We start from the raw sequence: 20994 nt of genomic DNA, 5'->3' as shown, positions 1-20994 counted from the left end.
CTGGCTTCTGTGGGTGCTCGCAAGCCCCATCCCTGCTGCCAACACCATTGGCAGCTTCTGTGGGTGCCCTCCCAGACTCAGGAGGTACCAGTTGCCCATGGCTGAAGATATAGTTTTGATACCCAATGCTGTTTTTGCACATTTTTGACTCTAGGTTGATGGATCATAAGAAAAAAAAAGATCAGGAATTCACAGAAGACTGCCTTTTCCCTGGTGGCAACTTCTAGATCTTGAGGGCTTTTGTTATTAATACAATATTTTCTACAGTTCTCCAGCTCGAAGTCATATTTAATACAAATTAATTACACTCTATATAGCAAAAATTTGAAGTTAACACCTAAGTTACATCCCAGAGATGCATCCATCAGTAACTGGCAAAGACCAGTGTGCATTCCTTTTATTAACATCAAGAGTTGTTTTTAGGAACAGAAAATCTAAACACATCTGAGGCTCATGAAGGAAGTTTAATTGTAGTCAGGTATGATCAAGAAAGATCAAGCTCAGTATAAATTACAATACCAAAATACTAGTGAAGAATCCAACACCTAGCTCTAAAATAACCATGCCCTATAGTTTCTGAGAATTAAAAAAGTTCACAAGTGTACTTTTTACATAGATAAAAACAGTTGAAAGAAGTTTCCAGACAAGCACCTCACTTCTATAGTCATTGTGGAGGTTTTAAAAAGATCGCGTACGTTGTTTTTTTGGAAGCTTGAAATCTCTTTGGCTTAAGTCCAATCGAGGTGAGTTAGTCTCAGAAAAAAATCTCCCCAATGAGAGTAAGGAGAAAGTTTTTCATATTTTTTAAGCTTATGTATCCCATAATGCAGTGCCATGCATTTCCCTCCCCCTCATCCTCCCAAGTACCCTTGAGCCATGTCGTTCATCTCTGTGGAATACTGGGTAGCACACTAAGTACAGACACTATCCATAAGGAAAATTTCTTTTTTACTACCAATAAAAATTCTGGATTTCTGGTTGGGAACTACACCACACTGAACAGTCAGCACCTACCCTTTCAAGTCTAACAAGGTTTTTTAGTTATATACATTTCACTTCTTACTGTACTTGCTCTAGCAGGATCCTACCATGCCAACATCAGCCCAGAAGCCAAACTGAAGACTATTCAGGATCTGCAGCAATAAGATACAAGTTAAAGCATCACAAATCCTGCAACTGGACATTCAGGGCTGGAAAGAACATTAAGCAGTTTCAGTACATCAAAAGACTAAAGTCTCTGCACAACCGTAATTTTATAAGGGCTAGATAGAGCATCTGTAAGGAACAGAACTCTATCCTGGTAAACAAGCCATCTGGAAAAACACCCATATTATCCACACAAAGTGGTGTGCTTTCTAACAGCATGAGTTCAACTATATGGTGGGAGACATTAAGAAACAACTCTTTCAGTTCACACACAGTCAGATATCTGCTGCTGCCACCATTAATAATAGCAGGAGCCAGGAAAGTACCATCAAGGGTGAAGTGGCTACTTAGGAAGATGAAGTGCCTGAATAAGCATACCCCTTTTTGGCAGCCTTTTACAACAGCTGGTCTAAAGGGAACCCATCCCAACTTACGCTTTCAACTGTTGCTGCACACCTTACTTGTCTTTCATTATATCTGAATAAAGCCACAGGAAAAAAAGTGTTAACACTGAAAAGTCCCCATGACCGTTATCACGTAAAACTGGCACAGCTAAGAACAGAATCCACCTTTTCTTGGCCCCAGTACAGTACCTTAAACAAACAAAATCCTCCATGCAACTTCTCCTGCTGCCTCAAGTACACAAATAAATTAAATGAAGTATTCTGTATAGAACAATGCAAACACACAAGTAAGCTAAAAAGTTACAGTTGTAAGTATGCCCCCAATTCTGATTTTTCAGTCCATCATTCATTTCCTAGAAGCAAGCTCCATCACATAGAATCATATTAAACCTCACACAGACCAGGAAGGTTAAACCTAAGGCCATCAGGTATAAATCACCCTTTAAAATATTGGTTAAATTAATAACTCATAGCAGCAGCAGACTACCGCAGCCCATAGAGGAGGCACTACAGGCAGGGAAGGGGAGAAGTGACACCTACAAGTAGTGCACATAAGTAGAGAATGGTGGAAATCAGGAATCCTGAGTTCTGTTCTTTATTGAGAAAGCAATGTGCATACTAGTTGCAAGTATTACAGTCAGGCATACACACAATGACATATCCAGCCTGAAAAGTACAACCAGACTCATCTGACAATAACAGACAGGCTCCTAGTACCAACTCTCAAAATATGACCTATGATGACCCGACAGTCAGGCAAAAGGTAGGGTAACTAGTCATACTATCTATACTTAGTACTTCCTTTGCTTAATAAAGTTTACTCGGAACATGGTTTTGCATTTAATATGATTTCCCCTTGCATGTTCTGCATATTTAAAGAATTTTCGTATGCATTTTGTTGAATTTCAGTTGGTTGCCAAATGAAGCTTAACAAATCACAAGCCAAAAGTTATTTAATATAAAAAAAATTTGCCATTTTCTAAAATAATAAAAAAATGCAAAAATTCAGAACTTGAATACACAATTACACTATAAAACTGCATTAAAAAGTGTGTAATAGATATAGTGTAACCTGCTACTTAGAAAAGGAACACCACATTTAGTGTAAAGTCTGTATCTGCTTGCAAAAACAGTTCAATTTCACCAACCAGTGAAAGCAAATCTTTAAAGGAAAGCACATATATAAACAGATTACAACTAATGATTTAAAATTACTTAGAAACAGACTGGCTTGATTACAATCCAACTGAGGGACTTACATAATAGTTTTTATAATGCATCTACTAAAACATCCTGAAGTTTCTAAGAATTATGCATGATAGTTTCCTGAAAAAAAATTTATTCCACCTTGTTCATAATTCTCCATCAGAGCTTTTTTAATGGAAGAAGATTAGGCAACAAATCAGTTTTTAGTTTAACTACAAATGATCACAAATCTAATTTCATTTGTTAGGTACAAATACAATATATTCCTGACTAGTACATATATATATTACACATACTTAGCACTTCTGAAAGGAAAATTCCCAAAGCTGAAATCACATTAGAAAACTTAGCGATGAAAAAATTAACATTTTAACTAATAATATAGTGTTCCCCGCCCCCCACACATATACACACCATGACCCTGCCCTTCTGCCACCACCTCCCCACCACCAAAAAAAATGGGGGGGGGGGGGAACTCAAGGAACACTGATCAGAAACCTTTATGGTTAAGAGGTGAGAAGACAAAAATTAATAATAAATAGATATATACACACAAGAAGAAAAAAGTTAACAACAAACATAAATCAGCAGAAGTAAATGTAAACATTTAATAAGAAAACTGTATGGTTATCAATTAAAACAATGATAAAATGACTTGACAATAAAAATGGGTTCTTTAAATGCATCAGGAAAAAATAAAAAACAAATAATTATACTGGTGTGGTTCTAGAACAGGATTGTAACAGAGTGCTGACAGTGCTTTACCAGAAGAGGAATCGCATCAGTTTGACCCAGCATCAGCACAGATCACCCGCTTCAGCTGGGTTTTTTGGCACCTATCCAATAGCTGATCGAATCAGCTATTACATAAAACCACCAAAAAGCCCTGCTGAAGCACGCAAGCTATACAGGTGCTGGGGAGCCAGGTCAAACTGATGTAATTCCTCTTCTGGGCATGCACTGTACTTGGTGCAGAGGCGCACAGAACTGAAAATAAAGTGCTGTTGGGAGGGGGGGTGTTCCCCCCATGTCTGTAAGCATCCATAATGACCATGAAGCAGAGCTACTTGTCATTTCTGTTTCATTTTCAGGAAGAAGTAGGATGACACACATTTCCTAGAATCCTACAGAAATAATTTCTATTCAGTAAGCAGAGAATGTATTAAATACTTAATATTCAACATTTTTAAATCTGCAGTAACCTGTATCCAAGAACTGGCTGAGGAAACAGGAGTCTCTGCTGTTGACTAATGCATCCTGGAATTCCAGGACATACTCTTTAGGAAATGGGGGGGGGGAGGGGGGGGAACCAAACAACCCCCCCCCAACTATGCTAATACTTCAAAAAGAGCAATTAAATTAATCTGATAATCAGAGGTCAGGTATTAAAAAAAACCTAGTGCAGAACAAAATTTTGGAAAGGGTGAGATAGGGCACAATCAGTGAGGAATTTAAGTATTAAAACAGAACAAGTAGCAATGAACATGGCTTTAAGGAAAAAAAGGTTCTAAAATAAACTTGATATAATTTCATGTGAAATTGCAGTTATATGTAATTGCAATTGGCAGCAGATCAGCATTCATGTCACGCCAACTATCCGTATCTGGTCCACACCAGGGAAACTAACAATCCTCCTTGCAAACCTTTCTGAATTTCTGAAAACTTTGAAGAATTCCTGTGTTACTGCCACCATCCACCCAGATGTGCAATCCTATGGTATTCATACCATTGGGCCTGCACTCTCAATCTTACAGCTTAATCTTGGGGGCTGTCAGTTGCCAAACAAAGACTAACCAGTGTTCTTGCTCACTGACTTGCTGTCAACACTGTGTGCCTACAGGAGACACACATTTCACCTGCTGAAGCCGGATGCTACAAAATTGGATGATTTGACTTGCTGTCTTACACTCCACATCCAAAGCATGGCTGAGCCACATATGTCCAGTCTGACACCACGGACACAGTACAGTTGACATCCACTGATCTCTGCGACGTCATCCAGGTTGGTGGTCATCAGGCTGCAAACACTTACAAGCCTCCCAAAATCAACTGGGACCAACATGTTTTACAGACTCCAGTTCGTCCAGCCATCTATGTTGGAGACTTTAAAAGCCACCACATGGACTGGGGCTACACAGATGTGGATGTGAACAGTGAACAACTTGCAAGCTGGGCCTCACAGTCTCTTGCATTTTGCCAGGACTTCGATGACTTCTTGCCCAACTTCCAACTAGGAAGGCCAACTGGGAGAAGTACAGCAAGGTACTGGAACAAAGCATCATGACAATACCAACCCAAAGTATTCCAGTGGAGGAGGCCTACAGAAGTCTCTGCAGTGCCATTTATAAAGCAGCCCATGGGGCAATTACACATGGCAGCTGCCCAGTCTATACTCCCTGCCTCAACCCAGAGTGTGCCACACTGCTAAAGCAGTCTAAGTCATCTGGTGACCCAGACTTGACCAATCACTTGACCAAATCATTGCAAGCAGCTCACCAAGCTAGATGGGAGGAAATGACCAAGAAGCTAGACTTAACCCATTCCAGCTGGAGGTGCTGGAGTCTACTTGATCATCTTGGAGCAGCTCATCAGCCATCAATACTGAGTCACCCTCCCATGGTGCCCAAACAAGTACCCAGCCACCTACTTCACGTAGCAGAGCACTGCTGGAAAAGGGAGTGAAAAGCCACCTTCAAAAACGAATGGAAAACTTTCCACCAGACGCACCAAACCAGAACCTATCTAGAACCCTTCACAGTTCTTCACCTTAACAAGATTTTAGACAGCATCAACTCTGGTACTGCCCCAAGCTATAACATCTCCTGTACTGCCCCAGGCAATGACATCTCCCCTGAGTTCCTGAGGCATCTCAGCCCATGCTTGTCCCCACCCCTGAATCTCAGCCCACCTGCTTCAATTCTTTACAAGGGTCACATGCAAGGGAATGCTGCCAAAGATCTGGAGCACGTAAAAAGTTACTGGCCTCCCAAAACTGAGAAAAGATCCAACCCAGGTGTCAAGCTACTGCCTGATATCACGGCTGTCTGTCTATTTTAAAGTCCTGGAGCACCTGATTCTACACTTCATGCTCCCAGAGATGGAGAACATCCTGAGTATCGATCAAGCAGGTTTCCAACAAGGTCCAAGTATGCGTGACCAAGTACTTGCACTAACAACATTCATTGAAAATGGTTTTCAAAGGACGCTCAAGACAGGCACTGTTATCCTTGACCTTGCAGCAGTTTATGATACTGTTTGGCACACTGGTCTGCTTGTAAATATAGCAAAGGTCATACCTGCATGGGTGACTGACACTGTCTAACTGCTCCTTCGCAACAGACAGTTCAGGGTACACATGGGAAAGACAACAAGTACTTGGAGAAGACAGACCAACGGGCTGCCTCAGGGATCTGTGCTTGCTCCAACCTTGTACAACTTCTACACCAATGAACTGCCACAAACCCAGTTGTAGAAATTCAACTATGCTGACATCATTTATGTGGGTTCCAGGCCCGGACTTTCTCGGAGATAAAACACACTCTGAACAGTGATGCTGCAAAGCACGTTGACTACTGCAAGACTAGGCACCTGCAGCCAAGCATCAACAAGACAATTTCCACCTACATAATGCCAGTGCTGCCTGGGAGCTGAACATCTACCTGAATGCTCAGAGACTGAGGCACAAGGCACAACTTGTCTACCTGGATGTGACACTTGACCAAACACTGAGCTGCCATGAACACTTGAAAAAGACAGCAATGAAAGTTAAGACATGCAACAACCTCTTTAACGAGATGGCTGGGTCATCATGGGGCACAAAAGCCTCAAGCCTAAGGCTGTCAGCTCTTCCCATCTTGTACTGTGTGGAGCCAATCTGGAACTGGTCATCACAAACTCTATGAGCAGCAACATTAGATGATGTACATCAAAGAAACGCTTCCACTAACCCTTCTACCATGGCTCTGAGTCCTGAGCAACACTGCTCCTCCTCGTATGCGATAGCATGTTACAACTAGCAAGCAATTAGAAAAGATCTATATCAATGCAAGCCTGCCGCTGTACAATAATCTCTTAAGCAACCTGATGCACGTCTACTATCATGACACCCACGTGTACCAGGACTGCACGGCAGAGATGCTCCAATGTGACAAATGGAAGTCAACATTACCACCAAAAAAGCTTCTCATCACAGATCCTATACTCTGGCCACCTGGCTTCAACCTGCAATACCATCAGTGGGCCTTGCTGAATAGGTTCTGGATAGGGCAAGGTCTGTGAAACTGATTAAATAACTGGTGAGTCAACAAATGTTATTAGTTGTATTGTGAGGAATCTTCATTCAATTAGGTATGTGTGGAACCTAAATACCTATATATTCTTAGTCTCACACTATTCAGTAACTTTGATCTACTTCCAGTTCATTGACAAAGTCATTGATGATAAAATCTGCTGACAACCAAAGCTGAAAGAGTGTCAAATAATAAAGGGAACAAGTAGACCATATCCAGATCACTTGATAATACACCAGGGGAGGGCAAAATACGGCCCACAGGCCAGATGCAGCCCGCCAGGCCCCTAAAAAATTTAGCAAATTAATATTAATCTGCCCCTGGCTACCCGTCACGCGGCCCTTGATGGCTTGCCAAAACTCAGTAAGCAGTCCTCCACCCAAAATAACTGCCCACCCCTGTAATATATGCTCATCAGAATATAACATTTGTTCTAAATATAACTAATACAAACTTGCACGTCTAATAACAAACAGCATAAATCACACAAGATGAGGGAATACATCCTGGAAAGCATTTACTCTGAAAAAGATGGAGGTCACGGAAAATAACTAAATGGACATGAGCTTGAAATGCAATGCTGTAGCAGAAAAAGGTTAATGCAATTCCTGGATGTATAAACAATGATGGCATATAACCTCTGCATTAGTAAGACCAACACAGAAATCCAGTTCTGGTGTCCATACTTCAGAAAGGATGCTCATAGACTGGAATGATTCAGGAGACTACAAGAGTGATTTGAAGACCTGAAAACATGCTTTCTGGTATCAGATTAAAGCAAATCAGTCTACTTAGTATACGTAAAGAGAAGTTAATGTGTTTCAAAAGGATAAGACATTTCTGAAAGGAGAAGGCTCTCACTCAAGAAAAGTAAGATCATAATGAGACCTAATAATTAGAAGCTGAAGCTCAGTGGATCCAGACTAGAACTAAACAGACTTTTTTTTTTTTTTTAACATTTCAGATAATTAACAACTGAAATAATTACTTAAGAATATGGTGGATTCGCCATCACTCTGAATCTTTAAATCAAGACTAGATGTCTTTTTAACAGATAAGCTATACAGATCAAACAGAAGTTGTGTGGTTGATGCAGAAATGTTGATGAAAACATCCCAGAGCTGTAGTTGACTGAATGTGACAGGTAGGTAAAGGAAGAAGAGCACAGAAGGATAAAAATCTGAATTCAAGGAAGACATAATAACAGCTGACTAGGTGGATGGAGATGGAAGGGTGGCCCAGATGGTATAATGAGTGCCATAAAGAACTAACATTTCCATCTATGGCCTGGGTCAAATGCATTGTAGCACAATGCCCTTCGCAATCCTATTTGGAATTGCCAGTTAAGCGGACTAGGCAGCTGGGTCTCCATACCTACAAATACAAAACTTGAAATTTAATCATCTTCCCCACCATGTGAATTTGCTCTTCTCTTCAAACTGGCTAACTGAACAATTTACCTAGCTTATATGCAGTACACAGCAACTGTAAGATTTTATATTAAATTATTTTCTTTTGTGTGTGTGCCCTCTTTATAATAGGGCCTTCCAGTTGGCAACCTGTTTTGGCTCTTAATCCACTACCCCTTCCGCAAAATAAACATAATTAGCATAGATGCAAAAATCCTGGCAAGTTCACTGTGTTAAGTGAGATAATATATATCTGTCATTTCTCGCCCATCAGAAAACATTCTAAATGGTTGTCATTAGCACAGGCAAAACTGAAATGAAAATTAAATAGTTTTGTCAAGAACAAGCAATTACTAATCAGAACAGCAACTACATACAGAAACCCTGTTAATTAATCAGTTCTGCTTCCAGTAGGCATACCAAGTCAAAGATGCTTATTCCTACACTGACAAGTACGGTCTTACTGTGTTTTAATCAGGCAGAAGGCAGTGCAGAGTGGCACCTTAAAGACCAACTCATTCAAAAAGGCATACACTTTCACAGACTACAGCCTACTTCATCAGATGCCATGATGAAGCAGGCTGTAGTCCAGGGGCGGGTAATTATTTGGGCCCAAGAGCTACATAGGGCATTTTGATGAACCATCATGGGCTGGGTCAGCAACTTCCCCCCTCCACAACAACTCACCAAAACTCCCTATAGGGCTTTGGGTGAGCAGAGAGCACTGTTCCCGAGCGTGACAGGCATGATCCACTCCCTGCACACCCTGCCCTGGGTATGGAAGTGGGAGGAAGAGGTATGTGTACATGTGGAGGGAGGCCAGGGGGAGGTCTGCCTAGGAGCCAGTGGTAGGGTGAGGGAAGGGAGAGGGAAGTGGGTAGCACATGCAGCAGAGCTTGCCTGTTCCATGGCTACCCCCACAGTGCTCTCCATCGGACCAAGCCCCACAAAAGGCAGCTTGTGCTGTGCTCCCGCGCACAACTGCTGGCCTCGGCTAGCGCACAGCTTCTGGCAGGACTGTTCCCAATGTAGCTGCAGCTGACCTGACTCACATGGTCACTGGGAGGTAAGGGGAGCACCCAGCTGGCTGCAGCTGCACTGGGAACAGCCCCACCAGAACCTGTGTGAAGCTGGTCAGAGCCCAGGCCAGTGGGACTGTTCTGCTCCCTGTACCTCCAGCTACGGCTGTGGCTACTGCTCCTGCCCCATCACACCACCCCAGGTGGACAGGCAGGGGGAAGCTTCAACTGGGCTCCCAGCTGCTTTCCATCCACTCCACCCACCCACAGGTGGCTGCTCATTGCACCTGATGGGCAGAGCACATGGAAGGTAGCCAGAAGCTGGAGGCAACGGAAACTGAACAGCCCAGCCAGCCTGGGCCCTCGCCAGCACGCACAGCTTCTGGTGGGGCTGTTCCTAGTGTGGCCGCAGCTGCCCACATACTGCTCTACTCCTCTTGCCTCCAGAGGCGGCTCCTCCTGCTGCACCGCTCCTGGTGGGTTGAGGGGGAAGCTTCCGTTGAAGAGGAAGGGAGCAGAACAGCATCTGTCCAGTTGCAGCCGCACTAGAAACAGCCCTGCCAGAAGTTTCATCAGGGCCTGGGCCAATAAGAGTGCAGCATGGGCTGTCCCAGCAGGAGCAGATGGAGCTTGGCCCCACATGGAACACCATGGGGGAAGCTGCGGGCTAGATCCAGTCAGTTAGCAGGCTGGATTGAGCTCATGGGTCATATTTTGCCTACCCTGGTTTAAGATTTGAGAGCTTATATTTTTCTAAACAAGTTAGTCTTTAAGGTGCCACTCTGCCCCAATTTCTGCTTAGCTTCAGATTTGCATTGCTCTGAATCTTTATGTTTCCATCAGTTTTAGCATTGAAATAGCAAGACAGATGTTTTTCTGGCTCGTATTTTAATGATGTCCAACTAAAATCAATTTGCAAAATGTTATCAGTGGTAACAGGCAAACTAGACAGTTCAAAAAAGAACCATCACATCTTAAAGTCAATCAAGTTTGATCAATAATCAACTGGGAGTGTACAAACATCGCTTTTATAGTTATTTTTTCAGAAAGTAAATGCATTTAAAAAATAAAGCTTAAACCAAAGGCAGGAAGGGAATACTATTAGCTGTATCTCGTCTTCCCAGCTCGGTAAAATTCTTCTTTTCACGATGAAGGATTAAACTACATTCTACTATTTCAAGGAAAGTAAATATTTGCTCTAAACTCAATTGCAATTTCTTCAAAGTATTTATAGTCTTCTATTCATACACACAATTATAGTTTTCTTGATTTCAACAGGATAAACATTTCAGATATTAAATCAAAATTAAATGGAACCTAGACATTAGTAGAAACAATTAACTAGGGAAGGACCTGAAAATTTTTACTTCAGCACCCACTTTTTTCCATAACCATAAGCCTTCCAGTTTAAACACAATCAACTTGTCAAGATGACCAATGAAAGTGCAGAAGCTGAACCATATGATCAACTGATACTGATAAAAGTAGGCGACAACGATCCAGTAGCTGACATGGACAGCAGCATCCAGCTTGTAAGTCTGTGGGAAGGGGCATGGGAAGGGCAGATCAAGGCCCCCATGGTGAGGGAGGGAATGGGGCAGAGGCAGGTGCTGCTGAGCAGGGTGGGGTGTGAGACAGAACCACAAGCAGCTTGTTTGTTTGGGGGCAGCTCCCTGCTGCTGCATGAATCTCCAGGGTAGGCACGGGGGCATGTACCCACCCCCGGATTAGAGCAGAGCAGAAATGGATGCATGCTGCGGGCTCAGGACCAGGGGCTGCACTGGCCTATTCCCAGTGGAGGCTAGGCCAGGGCTGCACTTGGGGTGGGCAGGGGGGCTATGGCAAATTTTGCAGTGGCTATAGCCTACCACATAGCCCCTCCCTCCCAACACCACCTCTGCCTACAGCCGCGGTCCAGCCCTTCCTCCCAATGCCACTTCTGCCCACAGCCCTGGTCCAGCCCCCTCCACCCCTGACCCTGAGTCCACAGTCAACCCTCACCCCATGAACAAATTCAGTAGCAACCCCTATACACGTTCCTGCTGCAACAAATAATTCAAAGTTTATACCCTATGTCATGCCAACTTGCAGTAAGCCAAACAATTATTTTAGCAGCAATAGGCAGCCACTTTCTTCTCACTGGTACAGGAAGGACTGTGTGTTCTCATAATGAAGAAAATATAAAGAATACTAATCCTGATGTAAACAGCTATATGCAACCAACTCAGTAACAATGACACGGCTGAATCAAAAATCAATCAAATTCCTAGGAGAATTTAGTTTAGACTGTCATGTGAAAAAGCAGATCAACACAATGGTAGATATTTTAGTGCAACGTGAAGTCGTGGTAAACAATTCCAACTAACAGGTACAATAGTACAAAAAACTGCACAATTAAAAATACACAATTTTATATAGGATTCTGCCCTGCCAGATAAAATGAAGCAGGTTAATCCTCAGTCAGAACAGTGCAACTCAAAGGCACAGCGCTTGTTAAAATAACGAATGTCAGTAATGGACTTCAATATTTTACAATTAGATTGTGATAGGTCCTTGCACTTAATCCCCTAAAACTTTTGTTTCTTGCAAAACAAAGGACCTCCACAGAACAGCTTTCCTTTTTGTCCAGTTAAACTCGAACAAGAAGATGAAGATGTCAGAAGCGTTATTTAGGCTACAAGTCAAAGACGAAATAATCATGAATACAATTTCAGCAGCAAAACCTCATAACATTATACCACTAGGTGGTTACTTACCTCCAGTTGCTGGTTCTTGCTCTTCCCCTTCAGGGAATGTAGCCTGGCTTGGTAAGCTATTCCTAGAACGAGTGACTGACTCGAGATGTGAAGCCCTTCCCAACAGAGATAGCTCATCTAGCACCTCTCCCTCTTTGGCTTCCAAATCTGATTTTGAAGTGGTTAACTGTTTTATGCTACCTGGTGCCATCAAACTATTTGGGTCATTTAAACAGGCCACAGTACTACTGTCCAGGCTTAATACTCTGGCACGGTTCTTGGCACTGTTTGTGCCAGAAGTCCGACGTGTTGAACGTTTTTTGCTAATTCCTTCAGACCCTAAGTGAGCTTTGTGTGTGTTTTCAGAGTCTGTGCTTCCCCGTTCTTTAGCCATGTATTTGGTCTTTAGAGCACTGTATTTTCCCTCAGGAGACTGACATGAATGGGAGGTGGTGCTGGAAGAGCTATCACTGCTGAACTGGTGGGCTGATTGCATGCTTGAGGTCCTGCTCAAGTCACTTTGATCACTCGAGTCCTCATCATGACAAAATACAGCACTGTGGGGTTTAGTACCAGATACACCTCGAAAGGAAACATATTCCCTATGCCGACTTGAGTCAAAACTACTAGCCCGCTTTTTTCCTGTCCGTCTCCTGCTGGATTTATGAGTAGAGGCTGTCCGGTGAATTAAACTAGATGATTTGGGTCGTACATCTCCTTCCTTTTGTTTCCCACCTATTTCTTTACAAGTTCTCGAGTCTACCAAGATAGCTACTTTTTCAGACTGCTCATCTTTTTTTTCAGTAGCTTTCCCAGGGGGCTTTTCTACTTGTGTAGTCAGTTCATTGGCATGTGGGTTCTTATTGGCCTCTTCTGAAGCTGAGGCACTAAGACCCCTTTGACTGTGCATCTCATCAGATGTGTTAGAACCATTTGCCTCCTGAACACCACTATTAGTGCTCACTTCCACAGCTGTCCTTTCACTACTAGTCCTTTTGTCAGTAGCAGAGCTACTTTCGTCCTCCGAGTCAACACAAGAGTCCTTTTTCTTGATGCCGTTCTCTTCTCTAGGACACTCTTCCTCATGCTCTGACAACACACTTTCTATATGAGTCGAGCTAGTCTGCTCACTTTTGTAGCTGCTAACAGTACTGTTAGTATCACGATCAGTTCCACTACAGTAGCTTTCTGTTGAACCACTGCTCCTAGTGCTTAGGCTTCTCAGACTGTCTACACTTTTGTCTGTTTTCAAGGATTTAGTCTTTCCATTCTTGGCCACTTGCTGCGGACTGCTACTTTTCAAAATGTCATCCAACTGAAAGACTCCTGGTATACAAGAGTTCTCAACTAACGATTCTTTGGATCCAGAATGAGGTTTGGAAGCTTCTAATTCACTGACTGGATCTAGCCCTCGTCTTTGCTGATAAAGAGGGAAGTCATTTAGAGAAGCATCTGGAAAAGCAACAGCAGAGCTAGAGGTCCTTGGCACACCCCGTGGTCTATGATCTTTTCTATTATAGGAGTGTGAATGTAAAGGTACAAGAGAAGCCACTTCCATATCACATGCATTAGACATGGACTGATCCAAATGATGGCTGTTTGAGAGGCACACTTTGTCACTATTTTCCCTTAGCAAATCCTGTCCAGAAGATAACGAGGGCTGGATGGAGACAAAGGAGTCATTGGACATCAGACGAAAAAGCTTCCGATCAGCTGCCAGATCTGCATAAGTACACATTTGGAAATGTTTAAGTCAGCAGGTCACACAGGTTTATTTTACAACTTATTTTATAACATCATTTAAATCAAGTATAAAAATAGGTCTGTGGCAAGTCAGTTCATAGATACTGTTTACCAGATTACTGCAAACTGTTTTCCCAGAATATGAGATACTCAAGCCTTACAAATTGAACACATATAGTGTCTATATTGCAGACTGCATCCAAGTACAAAAAGGTATCTAGCCATTAGAGCACGAGAACTCCTGCATATGCTAATTTAATCTATGGAAGACAGTACAAAGGGGTAAGTTTCTCTGGTAAGTAAGCAAAGCAGTTAATTAGTTCATTGTCCCCCATGATATCGTAACTGAGATAGCTTGTTTAAAAGACAAATTGTGCATCTCGATGTTATGCTTCAGTCTGAAGTAATCACAAAGCCTGCAAGAGTTTTTGAGAAGAAAGGGAACAGCAGAAAATACAGTGACTGATCAACACCCTTTGGAGGATGTTGGAGCATAGAATATGCATCCAAAGGGTGAATATGTGCATTATCCATCAAAGTGGTTTACAGGAATGAAAACATCTGTGCATACACATATCCATACATACAGAAAAGAATCCAAGATGCTGTTTAATTTGTAGATGAAATGAAAGATACTATTTTTTATTTATTAATATTATTTAACAGGAATGAAAAGAAATTATGAAGTTCTCAGAACTATTCTACGAATAACCCTCCAGTAATGTAACAAACTATTAAAACTTAATTTACTTTTACTAACATGGCACCCCTGTTTAGCAAGCACAGACCATAAGGGCAGTCTAAAAAGTGATAACAAGAAGTCTCACCTTGTTCTTCACTTCCTTCTTTACACAGGCTAGAACTCTGGCCAAGACTTAAACTGATATCATCAGAAGTCTTCGCAGTGTCAGTATCTCCTTAATACACAAAATAGTAGTATATTAATGCTCAATAGTAAGTTGGTAAATCTAGTGAGGTAAAATTGCATTGTAAAGCTATTCTTTCTAATTAACATGCTTAGTGATACCATGAGACAGGGCAGGGCCAATCTGCAGTGTGTGCTCAATACAGTACCTGCATTAGATCGGCCCTGCACACTGGATCTGGGGTCCACTCACCTTGAGCCTACAGACAGGCCACCCATACCAAATCCAGTGCATAGGGCTAGTCTGGAGTGAGTGCATACTGCATAGGGTGCACAGGGCTGGGGTTGGACCCAGCACAACCCCGGTGTGCATAGCCAGTCCAGGGCACATGCTGCAGGCAGCACCTGCACCAAACCAGCACCTGGATCTGGCACGTGAGGCCAGCTTGTGGGCCTAAACTGGCCTGCAAACTGGCTCCTTGCCCCCTTTCAGCCAACAAGCCAAATAAATTTGACACCCCTGCCGTAAGATTCAAAACCTATACTCTGATTGACAGTAAACTGTGCTCTTTTATAAGAACTATAAGAAGAAACATTGCTTATTTTGAAAAGCAACTTTCAGATCAATGAAAAAAGCAGAAAGTGTGCTACAACTTTCCTGAAGTCTTGTTTATACTGAAATTTGTTAGCTACTGGAGTAAAACATAACTATGGTGCACTGGTATAAAATATGACTTAGACTGACATAAGTCACAGTTACCAGAACTACACAGCTCCTCTGTTCAGAGACTAATGACAATAGTTGTTAAAAGCCTCACTACAGATAAGCTTATAGCTATAAAGGTCATTGAGAAGGTTGTATATACACCAGTGATACTAGCCTGTCAGATTTTCCCACAGTTTACGTAACCGAAGATCTAGAACAGTAAATAAAACAGGACAGGGGACAAAACTCCTTGGACCCCCTTATTAATTAAAGGTGCACCAATACAAGGAAAACTGACATTATCAGCAATCAGCTTTTTTTTTTTTAAACTGATGTGTCCAATACTGTCATCAATAAATGCCGTATGCTTGCACATAGCCGCAGCACACATACAGCCATGAATGCAGCCCAGCAGCTTGGAGACTAGCATCTGTCCGGTAAATCTGTGGGAAGGGAAGGGAAGGGAAGTAGGGGGCAGATTAAGGGAGGAAGGGAGTGCGGCTGGGGCAGGGGCAGACGCCACCTAGCCAGAATGGGGTGGGGCACTGGACACGGGACACAGCCACGGTTTGTCCAGAAGGTGCGGGGAGGGGCTCTCGCCAGTGTGCACCAGTGCGGGAGGTATGGGGGGGCATGTGCCCCCCAGATCTGTGCACAAGGGTGGACTGAGCCAGGGCTGCACTCAGGGTGGGTGGGGTGGGCAGCGATGGTGCTGGGAGCAGGGGCTATGGTGAATTTTGGGGTGACCATAGCCCAACCCATACACCCCCCCCCTTCCAGGGCCGCTGACACCTACCAAAAGGGTAGAGTGCAACCTGGGCCCAGCCCCCACTCCAGAAAGAGCCCAGTACAGCCCTCAGCCACGAGCATGCAGCAGCAGCAGCCCTCCCTCTGTGCACAGATCTGGGGGGCATGTGCCCCCCCCATACCTTTCCCAAGGGCGCATGCTACCATGGGAGCGTCTCCCTGTGGCCCCCGGACAAGCCATGGCTCCGTCCCATGCCCTACAACACCCTGACTGTGCAGCCTCTACCCTACTCCCTCTCTCACTGCAGGGGCCTTGATCTGCTCTCCCATGCCCCTTCCCCACAACAGACTTACCAGACGAACACTGTTCTCCAAGCTCCTGGGCTGTATATCTGCAATTGGATCTGTTTCGGCTGATATGGCTGGTTAATAATCGGCCATCAATATCGGCCCAAGAAATCTTTATCAGTGCATCCCTATTATTTGTATTACAAATGTTGTATACTTAAGGAAGGCACCTGCCATTTCCCATACTGAAAACCCATTTCTTTCTTACAGCACAATACTTCCCCTCCCCTTAGTTGCTGAGGTGACGGGAAAATGTACTTTAGTCAGATCCCCTGTTCCACATATTTAGTGGAAGTCAAAAGTACAAGCTGTTTTGGGGAAATGAGGAAAAAAAGATTTACATGTTTTCCTCTCACGACAATATTTAAAATAGATCTATAGATAGACACAAACAGATACATACACATATCTAGATCTCTCTTTTCAGCACTTGTAATTCCAACTCCCATGAAGCACTCAGAATTCCTCTAGTCAGACAGGTTTATACTTGCCCCATTTGTTATATTCTTATACATCTTATCAGAAGTGCACCAATACATCGGTCCGATATCGGGTAAGTACTGATATAAAGAAAATTGTCTACATCAGATATTGGCCCAATGGGGCCAATAATTTGGTTGATAGCATGGACAGCTGCCTCTGGCTGGTAAGTCAGAAGTAGAGGTGGGGGGCAAATTAATGCCCCCTGTGGTGAGGGAAGGGACAAGGGTAGGCGCTGCCCAGCCGGGGCAGGAGAGGCAGAGGCATGGCTCATGGGGTGGGGGGCAGCTCCCAATGTTGCTTGCACCCTGGAAGGGTGGGGGGGGCATGTGCCCCCAAATCTGCATGGTGCGGGGCAGGCTGCAGCTGCAGGATGGAGCTGGAGCTGGCACTGCACAGGGCTGTTCTCGCCAGGGGCTGGGCTTGAAGTGGGCTCCGGTGGCGCTGGGAGGAGGCTGGAGCCACCCCAAAATTTGCCACAGCTATGCTCCCAGCCCCATGCCGCTGCCTGGCACAGCCCCAGCTAAACACCCCACCTCCACCCAAGCTCTGGGAAAAGTCAAGGCTGTGCCGGGCAGTGACATGGGGCTGGGAGTGGAGCTGTGGCAAAATCTGGGGTGGCTACAGCCTCCTCCCAGCACCGCCAGAGCCCACTCTGAGCCCAGCCCCCACCAAGAAAAGCCCTGTGCAACACCGGCTCTGGCTCCACTCCGCAGCTGCAGCCTGCCCCACCCTGCACAGATCCAGGGGCACATGCCCTCCTGCCCCTGCCCTCCCAGGGTGCAAGCAGGAGCAGGAGCTGCCCCTACACCATAAGCTGCACCTCCATCCTGTACTTCCCCGCTCTGGCTGGGCAGCACCTGTCACTGCCCCCTCCCTCACCATGGGGGGAGGTGTTTATCTGCCCCCACACACACCTCTTCCCTCCCCTTTCACCACACCAGACTTACCACCTGATGGTAGCAGCTATACTGGATATCGTATCAGTTATTGGCTGATATGCCTCCTTAAATATTAGCTATCAGTATCGGCTGCAAAAATCTTTATCAGTGCACCCCTACATCTTATACACCTTCTTATTTCAATGTTTTGTTCTTTTTTGTCTTTTACTGTAAGCCACTATTAACCTTTTTTGACAACAGCAGGCTGACAGGTAAGGTAGTATAAAGAACTGAAGTCACCACACTGATAGCAACACACCGACTTGAAAATGCTACTGCAGGACAATCTTCAAAGTGGTCGGAATCTTACCTTTCATGGTTGCTGCTGTTCCAAGACGAGACAATCCAGATCCAATCTAGAAACAGGGCATTAAAAAAGTGCCTTTTCATACTGCTGTAATGCATGTATTACATGTATTACCTGGACATATCAGGGATATTTTCAAAGGCATAAATAGGACATTTAATAGAAGCTGACAATACCAAGGGAAATGCACAAGAGCCCTTTGCGCTTTTAACATTTTCTTCTGTAAACAAGAATGACAAGACATCTTGTTCATTCAGTTAAAGTCATCACTAAGTGGGATTATTTTATATATTCCCACTGAGTGCAGAAATTGTAATATTTTAAATGTGCAAACTTTTAACCTGGCAGTTTCCCATTAAAGTTATTCAGTATGGAAGTAAACCCCAACAGGTTGCCCATTAATAACTATTTTAGCAAGGCTGAAAAGTAAACTGCAGTTGTTGAATGACTGCAATCTCTCTCTCAACAGACCAGCAGCACACTCGTGTTTGGTTATGCACTAACCAAAGGCAGCTATTATTTGATTAGCCTGTCAACCTATAAGATGTTCTTGTGCTAGCCTCCATTCCCTATTACCTGATGTCAACCTTCATGCAAAGAACTTAAAGGGAGAGGGGAGGGGCATAGAAATTAAACAGCTGCTTTTTAGTCCTAGAAAAACAAAACCCACTACCCAAGACACAGAAAGAGTCCAGTCAGCAGACTTGAAATTAAAATGTGTTTAGTAGATGTTGCAGAATACAATCTTTTATTCAACACCCAGCTCACGTAGTTTGTTACTTTCTTTCCACATACTTATTTTAGACTACCCTGTTAATTGCCTACCTGTCAACTGGAAGAAATCCTATAATTCAATGTTGAAAATAACTGAACAAAGCTAATATACATCTGTGTCTTTATTTGGTATTTGTTACCCTACTTAAACTATTAAGATTAGGTCAGGATCTGAAGAAAGCCAGATATTGTTGCCTATCCTTAGTCACCTAAGCCAGATATAGTTGCCATTTAAACTAATATTTGATATCAGAATGTACTCTTTCAACTGTAAGATCTGAAATCTCACTTTACATAAAAGTTGCAAGAAGGTACATAATGCACTATCTTAAATAATTAATGTGGTTAAAGCTGACCTTTTATTGGTTTTGATAAAAACCCTACACAAACTCAAAAGATCTGCCTTTTCACTCAGCACTAAAGGAAAGAAAGCTCAAATATATGTCAATGTTTTAATATTTCAAGTAAAAAAGCTACGTAGCAACTTTGGTTGGGGAAAAAATGAACACAGGAATTCACTTGAGTAGAATTGTGCAAATGCTTACGCAAGATGTACTGCTTTGAAAAGGAAACTACCAAGGGTAGGCAGTCAAATTTTAACACTGAGGAGCACATGGAAAGAATTCAAACAAAGCATCACCGCCAAACCACAATAAGACTGGCTGGCGGTCTTTTGTGCCCTTCTAGAATGGTGAGTTCAGTGACACAAATCTCTGAAAAATCAGCAATTGCATGGATGCACAAGCTTCTCTCTGTTCTCCTGGAGCTGGCAAAGCTCCCAGGGAATTATCGTTACGCACACCAGCTGAATTCATCATGTTAAGTGTAACTTCACTGAAAGGTGGAAGAATTAGTTGAAGGAGCTTGGCAGAGCTTAACTGTGATACAAGGCAATCTGGGGGGGGTTTCTTACTGGAGGGTTCAGGATCTCCCAGTGAGAGCTTACAGGGAAAGACCTGCACATGTATCTGGAGGAATCCAGAAAACCTCATTTCAACAGAGCTTTGAATCAGCCTCTTTTCTGGCCATAGGCCACCCACTCCCCAGCCACAGCTGCCCTAAACCTCTTCAACCAACCCATCCCCTTAATCCCTTCACCTCAATCTTTTTCCCAGAGAAAACTATTGCTTGTCATTTGTGTTCTTTAGCAAAAATAGCTTGAATGTGTTCTGAATGATCTGCTATACTGAGAATACATTCTGCCCCCCCCCATCCCACCCTAAACAAAAGCACATTTGACAGGTGAATTGCACACTATGCCTACAGTTATTTCTCGGATTTTTGACAAAGCTACTTCAAATTTAGAGCATCTAGGTCAGGTTCAATGGTCAGATTATACAACTACAAGTACCCATATCATACGTAAACTGACTGTTTGGAAATTTTCTTGATTAGTTTTCCTGCATATAAGTACTGTAATTTGTTTGGTTGCATGAGTTTCTTCCAGCAACTAACCCAGAGACCCTAATTCTCCCTTTAACAATACCACTTCTCCAAATAGGCTACAGGTGTCAGACATTAGCTGACTCATATGCCAGACAACTGATACTAGTACAGGGACCATCCCAAGGCAGCCTGAGCTCCAAGTAGATGCAGAAAACACTGGTATACTGACTTTATGAAATGGTTTGTGGGAGCACTCTCTCAGGAATCCCTTGCTCAAATAAGCCCAAACTTGGATCAACAACTCCACCATGCATGCTCCCACAAGGCAAGACAAAATAAGTAAAATGAATTCTAGGATACCTGGTCAGACCTTTAAACTATGTCTTCTCAACCTTATTTTGGTCATGAGACAGAGAGTGCATTCAGACAAGCCCACACATGCCTCTTGCAGCATCTCAAATGCCCCAGCCCCCTGATCCCTGCCCCACC

At 43.4% G+C, this 20994-nt stretch overlaps 1 protein-coding gene across 6 annotated transcripts in view; it reads right to left on the bottom strand.

Annotated features, from left to right (window-relative positions):
* PCNX1 (pecanex homolog 1 (Drosophila)) overlaps positions 1-20994 on the bottom strand; it is a 130438-nt gene that overhangs the window by 82233 nt on the left and 27211 nt on the right. For all 6 annotated transcript variants that reach the window (XM_019551439.1, XM_019551441.1, XM_019551442.1 and 3 more), the window contains exons 4-6: positions 18349-18394; positions 14779-14868; positions 12230-13930 (exon numbers count right to left, since the gene is read on the bottom strand). In XM_019551439.1, the coding sequence (XP_019406984.1) occupies positions 12230-13930; positions 14779-14868; positions 18349-18394 (1837 nt within the window). The remainder of the gene's footprint in view (positions 1-12229; positions 13931-14778; positions 14869-18348; positions 18395-20994) is intronic.

Source organism: Crocodylus porosus, unplaced genomic scaffold (assembly GCF_001723895.1).
Source record: "Crocodylus porosus isolate Cpor-Errol unplaced genomic scaffold, CroPor_comp1, whole genome shotgun sequence".
NCBI lineage: Eukaryota > Metazoa > Chordata > Crocodylia > Crocodylidae > Crocodylus > Crocodylus porosus.
This window is presented reverse-complemented; position numbering and strand designations above follow the sequence as displayed.